The 8433-nt window shown below is 41.5% G+C and overlaps 2 protein-coding genes across 3 annotated transcripts; one reads left to right on the forward strand and one right to left on the reverse strand.

Moving 5' to 3' along the window:
• Positions 1–483: 483 nt before the first annotated feature.
• Positions 484–5511, forward strand: cUnh17orf75 (chromosome Un C17orf75 homolog). Of its 2 annotated transcripts, XM_082529645.1 has the most exons (10): positions 484–826; positions 1131–1205; positions 1653–1778; positions 2196–2324; positions 2473–2533; positions 2628–2747; positions 3529–3593; positions 3711–3850; positions 3930–4033; positions 4154–5511. In XM_082529645.1, the coding sequence occupies exons 1-10, from the start codon at positions 684–686 to the stop codon at positions 4367–4369; spliced, it is 1179 nt and encodes a 392-aa protein (XP_082385771.1). In that variant the 5' UTR covers positions 484–683; the 3' UTR covers positions 4370–5511. The 2 variants fall into 2 exon arrangements, with proteins under 2 accessions (XP_082385771.1, XP_082385772.1); XM_082529646.1 differs by lacking the exon at positions 1131–1205.
• LOC309704476 (uncharacterized protein) lies at positions 5183–8429 on the reverse strand. The gene is made up of 10 exons (XM_082529647.1): positions 8192–8429; positions 8021–8098; positions 7856–7888; positions 7296–7382; positions 7081–7178; positions 6652–6998; positions 6480–6572; positions 6293–6379; positions 6143–6199; positions 5183–6056 (listed from the first exon to the last, which is right to left on the reverse strand). Exons 1-10 carry the CDS (start codon positions 8252–8254, stop codon positions 6019–6021), a joined length of 981 nt encoding a protein of 326 aa, XP_082385773.1. The 5' UTR covers positions 8255–8429; the 3' UTR covers positions 5183–6018.
• Between the last annotated feature and the right edge of the window lie 4 nt (positions 8430–8433).

Consider the following 8433-nt stretch of genomic DNA (forward strand, 5'->3'; position numbering starts at 1 on the left):
TCGACCTGACCACATCCACATGTGCTGCCACGTGATAGGCTGGTTAGATATTTGTATTAAGCCGGTGAACAGGTGTACTAATTAATAAGAATACACTATAAACATGTGCAGGTATTATGCATAATATATTTACAAATTAGTTTAAGGATACAATATTAATTCCTAATTATCAATTTCTAGATGTCAAATTATTAATTATTAGCCTGTTATTATTAATTTACGACACAGATTTTAAAAAATGAAGTAAATTCAAAACTACAAGATTGAGCTATATGAATCACAGTATGCAAAATAAGCCGATCATAACAGAAACACAAGCAAGATATATTTAAAAAAAGACGCCAGAGTTACATTGGCATTAAATAAAGATATTAAAAAACGTTGCAAGATTTAATGGGTTTTAAGCTCTTTCGTTATAGGATGTTACCCTCGCTTTTATTTACCTGGTCGGACCCAGGAACTTCCAGCAAACCACTTTGAAGTCGGACGTATTTGGAAACGTACAAAGAGGACATGCGCAGTAGGACCATAAACGAAGCCGTTGTTTGTTGGCTTTCAGTTAATATCAGTCAGGGCTTGCAACGTTTACAGTCCTTTTTTTCATATTAAAGCAGCTCAGCTAAACAATAAAGTTTGTCCTTGTCATCTTCCACTGTAGCCGCTGCTAGCTTTCTCCGTGCAGCATGTTTGCCTCCCAAACCTCGTCCTTCCAAGATTCAATCGACGTGGAGGAGAGAGATGACTTTGACAGCGAAGAAATAGCTGGATACAGCCAGAAGATTCAGCTGAACTGCTACTACACCATCTATCTTTATCAAGGCACAAGGTAACCGTGGCTATTTATCTGCTAGGTTTCTTCTTTGCAGAGCTTTGCTGCAACCATATGATACCTATGGTTCTGCTTCTTGCATCGATAACTCGAATTTAGGAGCATGTTTAAAATCTTAGGATTATTACTGTGGATAACCCTTATCCTCCTTTTATTTCTGAACACAGCCAGGAAAGATATCTCTGTGTAGTTTATGGTTTTATTTAGCTGTATTTGTCCCTTCTCATGCTATTATGCGGGTAAAGCCCACTTTATACATTAAACTCTAACCAGGTGATGAGTAAACTGTCGATTGTCTTAGATCTGAGGCTTCTGGGGAAAATGTGGCATGGAACCAGAGACGAGCAGACTCCACAACCAGTCAGGAAGACTTTAGGTAACGAAGGAGCCAGCGCCTACCTCCCACTTGCTTTGCCTGGTTTCTCTCTGGCTTTCTTTGTTGTGCATCAGTGTTTCCACGAGCTGCCACCGGCAATCCGATTAACATGGATTCAGTGCTGTTTTCATTCATGGTTTTTGTTCCAACTGGTCATCACTCTGCTTCTGAGTTACGTGGCCTTAAGGTGCCTCCTGATCTAAACAGTGGCTCCACTTTTATGTATCAACTACTGTTGGTAAAAAAAAAAAACTAATAAAAATAACTTTGAATGTCTTTGTAGAGTGTGGAAAAGTTTAACAACTATGTGACTCAGTTGTGTGTTGTGTGCTGCATATTGTCATCAGCTTTCTCCATCTCCTCTCCATTGACTTCAGTGGCTTCCACAAACTTCTCATCCCTGCACTGGCTGTTTTTATCCACACTGACTCTCTGCTTTGCCCACAGCCTCACACTAATTGACAGCAGCCTGCCATCAGAGGCAGAGCCAGAGCTGCGGACCTACATTTCAAGGAGGCTGAGCAAAGGAGCCCTGCTTGGAGGCATGGGCAACATTGCCACTGTGGAACTCAGGTAATAATTTTACATACAGCAGTGGTAAGCTTACACACACTCAATATGCTTTCTTTGAACTGTTCTTCTTCCGGTGTGGAATGATTGTACAGCTACATCTTTAAGAACTTTAAAAATAAAACAAGAACTGGGTGCACAAGCTTCAATTTATTTAAGATTTTCTCTAATCCACACAGAGTCCACAAGCTTCTGGCATAACTTCAGCTGGATATTTGAGCACATGTTTTGAACCTCATCTCGTTTGTTAGACTTGTGCAGGTCATGATGTGGAAGCATATTATGTATTTATATCAAAGTGAATATAGCCCGTTTCATTTAACCATACTAATGAAAAGCTAAAGTTTAACTGGAAATATGTCTCAGCAGTGGAAATGTATACATTTATTAACACAACCATTCTGAATTTTTACTCGACAGTATTCCAGAGCAGGCCGTCGGCTGCTACTGCTGCCTCCTGGAGCAGGAACGGTCTCCCGAACAGCCGGATTCCGATGGAAATGGATATGTCATCTGCTTTATGGGAGGGTCTGAAAAAGGACTGAATTTATATCCTTTTGTATAAAATAAGCCAAAGTTCTAAGTAAATTGCTTTCCAGGACTATTATACGTGATCCTCCTTGCTGCTACGGAATGTGTTTCACTGCATTGTTGTGGTGCGTCCGTGTTACAGTTCAAATTCCTTGACTGCATACACATTCAGATTAGAGCTCGATAAGTACGTCCAAGGCCTGCACAGCAGCCTGCAAACCCCAGAGGTATGACAGTGCAATAACAGTGTAACTGTGTACCAATAATATGTTATAGTATTATCCGTGCAAGACTGACGTGTCCCACTTTGTTTGTGTTTAGCTGCAGAACCTTGAGACGGAGGTGCGCCCCTATCTGAGTCAGTGGTACGAGGAGTCTGTGATGCACATTCATCGAGTGGTGCAGCTGGTCCAGAGCAACATCAGCTTCCTGCTCCACGCTGTGAGTCATTTCTCACCACTACACTGTTTACTTATTGAAGTATGTCCAGTAAAGATAAGTGCTCACAAAGCAAACACTCATCTGATACAAGAGAATAAATAATTAAGATAAGAATGGAGGACTCAAGAATAACACTGCGAGTTGCTCTAGAGAGGAATTTTGTTTAATAGGTACAATACTCCATGAGACAAGTGTTGGAATAATATCAGAAGCTTGTGACATAACCCTGGTGAGGAAGACATTACATAACAGTTACCAAAAAGTGTTTCTAGAAACAAACCTCGGTCACAGGTGGTTTGGTTTGCTCTCATTTCAAGAATATTACATCATTTCTATCATCAAATCACCCCTCACTTGATCCTCAAGACAATTAATAGATTTATATAAAATGTGTGGGGTGCTAAAAAAACAAATTGAATTAAGCACAGGTTTCCATAACTACAGTGAGACTTGCCAGGGTTTCCACACATTCACTGTCTGTGATCAGTCTTTATCCTTTTTACACGTCTGAAAAGTATTGGAACTACATATACTCACTGACCACTTTATTCAGTACACCTCAGTAGTAGCAGGTTGGACCCCCTTTGCCCTTCATAGAAGAATAAATTCTTTATTGCTTAGATTCAACGAGGTGCTTGAAACCTCAGTTCATTTTGACATAATTACACCAAGGAGGAAGATGAGTGTTACTTTGGTTCTGGGTGAACTGGTTTTGAAATCATGGTTTAGCTGTCTGTTTCCAGCTTAATTCATTTCAACCTCTAAAACCTTGTGTGCACAGGCTCTGAGTCACACACATGTCGAGGTCATCAATTCAGACGAGAGGACGAAGGCTGACGTTTCCAGGTGAGTGAGGTGACGAAGTCCATGCTGATCCTCATGTATCAGGTCTGTCTTTCTTCCTGTTGTTCATGTTCAGCAGTTCAGTGTGAAGAAAAAAAAGCATCCACTTTATGCTCTCAGGTTCATCAAAGCAGCCAGTTTGCAGGGACTTTCCCAGCAAGACACCACGACCGCTTCTCTGTGCAAGGCCATCTCAGAGGACGCACAGTCTGCCCTGATTATAGACTGCTCCACCAGCCCACCCACACTCACAAAAACTGGTAACTCACACACTGTGACATGTATGTAGTCTGTCTTTGTAATGTCTGAGAAACTAATAAAAATGTTTTGTCCCCTCAGTCAGTAACCGTTTCTGTGATGACTGGATTCAAGCATTTCTGAACGCTGCAGAGCGTTGCAATCCGTTCCTGCTCAGACAGATTCTGGAGAACTTTAAACTTAAGGTGGGAAAACACACACACACAGACTGTAGTTGTTTTTTTTTTTACTTGTTGCCTTTTTTTTTTTCCATCCTCGCCTCTTCCCTTTTTGTAAAACCCACTACTTTGTCTCTCCCCCTGCAGGCCATCCAGGACATGAACAGCTTGAAGCGCTTTGTGCGGCAGGCAGAGATGAGTCACTACGCGCTATTTCGCTGCTGCCAGTTCCTGCAGGGCTGCGGAAACGGGGACGTGCTCCTGCAGAACGCCCGGGCCGAGCACAGCGACCTGCCCGAAGCCTGCAGCATCATCACGGTCCTGGAGGAGTTCCTCAGGGAACAATCCCAGGCCCAAGCGTGATCCCCGACCGACGTGCACTACCAGCAAACCTCACACTACAATCTAAAATATCAGATATCCTGAGAGAATCGCAGCTGTCGAGGCTGCTGCGTAATAAAATGTGTAAGTTATAAAACTGTTTTGGAGACTGGTGGTCAGACTTGGAATATACTGTACTGTAAAGCAGTAACAGATTTAGTAGCATCACTGTATTAACAATGACAACTATTAACGCCAGCTGTAATTCACAAATTATAACTTTCTAAGGACATTACCTCAGTGAAGATAAGTACAAATTGAAGAAAAACAGATTGTTTAAACTGCAGTTGTTGAGTGGGTAGTGCAGCTTGTGTTGTGTATCACAATACTATGAACCAAATATTATTTCTGGTATTTTTGCTAACTGACAAAGATGACAACAGGGCGTAGCGTGTGGCTTATTTAATTCTATTCTTATCAATTCATTAATATTTAGAATTTATTTTGATTGTGAGGGGAAAAAATTACTGCGACTGCACAAATCACTTTTTACGCATTGCTTGTTACATACGTGCGCCTTGTTTTTGCTTGTATTTCAACACAATATATGCACTACTAAATTATTTTAATGAGTAAGGATACTGTGTGTGTACCAACTGTATGTTTAGTCTTACTCTGGTAACGGAAAGAAAATTGTCGTATTTGTAATGTGTGAATATTTTTGTTTACATTCAGTATCACAGCCTTCATCAGCTCACAGGCACCACGTGATCGCTCGCTACATCACTAAACTGAGTGCGTGGCGTTTAAAGAGTTTCCCACAAAATAAATGAAATAAGAGATTAAAAATACAGATTTGACAACAAGCTCATAGTAGACTTTTACTTTCTTTCCTTCTTTTAAAGTGTTTTAGCATTAAGCTCAGATCATTCCCATTAAATCAAGTCCAAAGTGTGTAATACAGCAATATCAGTAAAGTATAATGGTGTATACTTTTAAACTGTGAACCAAGTTTGACATGTAAAATGAATTGTTTTTACTTTTGTGAAACATAGTGTGACTGACCCTGCAGTTCTTTGTGTGTACACATTTCTGTACAGCATGTTTTCTCTACCTATAAATATGTGTTTGTGGTTCTCTGGTCTTGTATAGAAGGAGTAAATAAATACCACAGTTGAACCTCTGCTGCGGTCGTATCTGTTGCCTAGTTTTAGACGAAACATTGAACAAAGATGAGGGATATTATTTACATTTGTATAAATAGTACTAGTATCCAATACTGCTACTTCTAGTAAAACAAATAAAATACAGAAATGAACAGTTCCCAAGGTTGACAGCGTGTGGAGCTGCTTGTGCTGATGTTCTGAAACCACAGCTCAAATCATCCACTTAGTTCCTTCCTTTGGCTGCAACCGATACAATGAAACTGTGTGCAAGTGCATTTCACAGAACTGATGCAGTTTTTACTGCCTGTCTGCCTTTACATACCAGCATCAAAACAAACTATTGCAGCACACGTTAAAAGTTCTCATTGTGTAGAGTCGGTTGGGGGAAAAAAATAAACCAGAGTAGAAGACGCGATTAGTTTCATTTAAAACTGAAACACAAAGATAAAGAGATGAAGCAGCGACGGTCTTCCAATCCAAAGCTGGTGAGTTTGCCGGCCTCCACCGATGCTCTGAAACTACACCTCATATATTCCAGTAGGTTCCTTCCTCTGGCTGATCGTCTGCAGATGCAAACAAACACTGTCAAATGAGTTTATGAAGAACTGGGTTATTTAATTGTTTAACCGGGTAAAGTCATAGAAGTTACCTATGGTGTGATCAGACATGGTTCTCAGGAGTGAGCTTGGCACGTCATAGACACTCTCTGCGAGGGTGTGAAATGGATAAAACATCAGCAAACAACAACAAATATTCAGACTTTTCACTTCTTTCCTCTACAAGCAAACCACAGTCTCACCATGACACTCAGCAGTCTGTCTGTAGGACGCAGGGACATCGTAAACGTCCTCTTCTGCCTCTGCTGAGCGGTTCGCCTTACACAACCCTGAAGATGTGACACACATTAGAGCCCCCTCTTGGACATCTGCATGCTCTTATTGTGAAAGCTTAACTATTTCTAACTATTTCAAAGTTTTTGGTCATACTGTTTCTAATAGGCAAAACATCATAGTGTCCTTCTTGTCCGGCTTCTGCACTGCTCATCTGGCTGGACCACTGGGGATCGCTGGGACAGTCATCTGAGAACAGCAGCATTTAGTACCAGAAATAACAATTCAAGCTGTGATGGTGCAGAGAGACAGTCATGATCATTTTTACCGTTGCGATTCTGGTAGGCTTTCCCTGTGTTCTGATAAATGTCTTCCTCGCTGTCCTGCTCTGTGGGCTGCCAGGTGTTTTGGGGCTGAGAGGTCTCCTTGGGTTGCCAGGTGTCTTTGGGCTGCCAGGTGTCTTTGGGCTGCCAGGTGTCTTTGGGTTGCCAGGTGTCTTTGGGTGGCAAGGTGTCTTTGGTGCGGGGGCAGATTTTATGGGGTTGTGCGTAGATGTAGTCGGAGGGAGGGGGCGCAGAGAGGGGCCGAATTGGAAGCTCCTCCATGACACTTTCGCGGTGTGAGCAGATGGGTGCCATGCTATGTAGTCTTTCTCGCTGCTCACACACATCAAGTCTGAGGAGCAGAAAAAGTGAAAGGTCAAAAAAAACAAAAGAAAGAAAATTTGCCGGGATATGATTGTAAATTCAGATCTTACTGTGCGTCCTCAGAGACGGAGGTCGTGGAGGCAGAGAGATGCATGGCCTGCCAGAGGTATCCCACCCACTCCTTCCTGAGGTCCTCCGTCTCTGCTGCCTGCACCACACACACACGTGTCCAGTGGTTGAAGAGGGAAAAGGATTGAACTTACAATTGACAACATGCATATCAAAATTAGAAATATGACATTTCTAAAACGCAGTAATGACTCACCAACACTTTTTTCTTCCCATTTGTCATGGTTATTTCAAAAATAAAGCGCTTCCTGTCAGCTTTCTGGACCTCTCGCACTGACTGCACCTGACCCAGAGGACAGATGACACATTTAGGTAATCCAAACTCACGTACAGGCGCAACAGCTGCGGAAGTACCCCAGAAATCACAAACAGACTGGAAAATATGTGCTAGTGCATTTCAGAGAAGTGGTGCTCATTTAAAGAGAAAGGCTGCTCACAGCCTTAAATACAGCACTTTCCTTATTAAGAGAAGAGGTTAAAGCAGTCATGTGTGAGACTGGCTTATATAGTTGTAGAGTAAAATGAAAGAATACATTTTATTTCACATTATTGTGAGACAACTTGTGAGTGAAGCCATCAAATGAATGTAGTTCATCAGAGGCATCAATTAGTGAGGCACCACTGCTAGTGCTAACAAATAAAAAAAAAACACTCAATAAAAATGCTTACTGTGGTTAATTTGGGCACTTACTGCCACATGTGCAAAATCAGCTTCCTGTATATAAACTGTAATATTCAGGGATATGAAGGACTTACTGTGTATATGTAGTAAAATCCTCTCAAGCTCGACTGCAAAGAGAAAAACGTCCAGTGTGAACATACAAAGCAGTGAGATCTTTACAAGAGGCATTTTCTATTTCTACCTGTAATGAAACCATAATTAAATGGGAATTACTAATTAAATAAAACAAAAACACTTACAGCACTTCCATTCTTCTTAGTGTAGAAGAACAAGGTTGTGTTTTGAAGCCTGAACCAGTATGTGACCCATCTCATTTTCTACAACCACAGCAGAGAGTGCCCAAAGTCACTTTCTAACAACAACCGTAACGTTCACAGTAACTCAAGGGCAAAAGGAGCTTTATAACTTACCACCGTGTCTTTTCTTTTTTGTAGAAAGCTCTCAAAAAGCAGCTCGGTCCCATCCACAGACATGTTAACCTTCAGATTACAATTTCACACTGTGGCTGCCAGTTCTTGCTACCTGTGTGCGTGTGGTGAGACTTCCTCATCGCTCGAACTGAGAGCAGTATCGCTTGCAGCCACATCACCTTCTCACTTCTGCATTCTGCACAGAAGTCCTATCTGTTTGAGTTCACATCACAAAGCTAGTA

The sequence above is a fragment of the Aulonocara stuartgranti genome, assembly GCF_965226115.1.
Source record: "Aulonocara stuartgranti genome assembly, chromosome: 4".
Classification (NCBI taxonomy): Eukaryota; Metazoa; Chordata; class Actinopteri; order Cichliformes; family Cichlidae; genus Aulonocara; species Aulonocara stuartgranti.

Excerpts from the sequence above, each read along its gene's own strand:
- cUnh17orf75 (XM_082529645.1), top strand. The coding sequence starts at position 684 with ATGTTTGCCTCCCAAACCTCGTCCTTCCAAGATTCAATCGACGTGGAG. Across the intron at positions 3,594-3,710 it reads ACGAAGGCTGACGTTTCCAG|GTTCATCAAAGCAGCCAGTT; the intron begins GTGAGTGAGGTG and ends TTATGCTCTCAG. Across the intron at positions 4,034-4,153 it reads TGGAGAACTTTAAACTTAAG|GCCATCCAGGACATGAACAG; the intron begins GTGGGAAAACAC and ends CTCCCCCTGCAG.
- LOC309704476 (XM_082529647.1), bottom strand. The coding sequence starts at position 8,254 with ATGTCTGTGGATGGGACCGAGCTGCTTTTTGAGAGCTTTCTACAAAAA. Across the intron at positions 7,179-7,295 it reads ATGGGAAGAAAAAAGTGTTG|GCAGCAGAGACGGAGGACCT; the intron begins GTGAGTCATTAC and ends TGTGTGGTGCAG. Across the intron at positions 6,380-6,479 it reads TGTTTTGCCTATTAGAAACA|GGTTGTGTAAGGCGAACCGC; the intron begins GTATGACCAAAA and ends TCACATCTTCAG.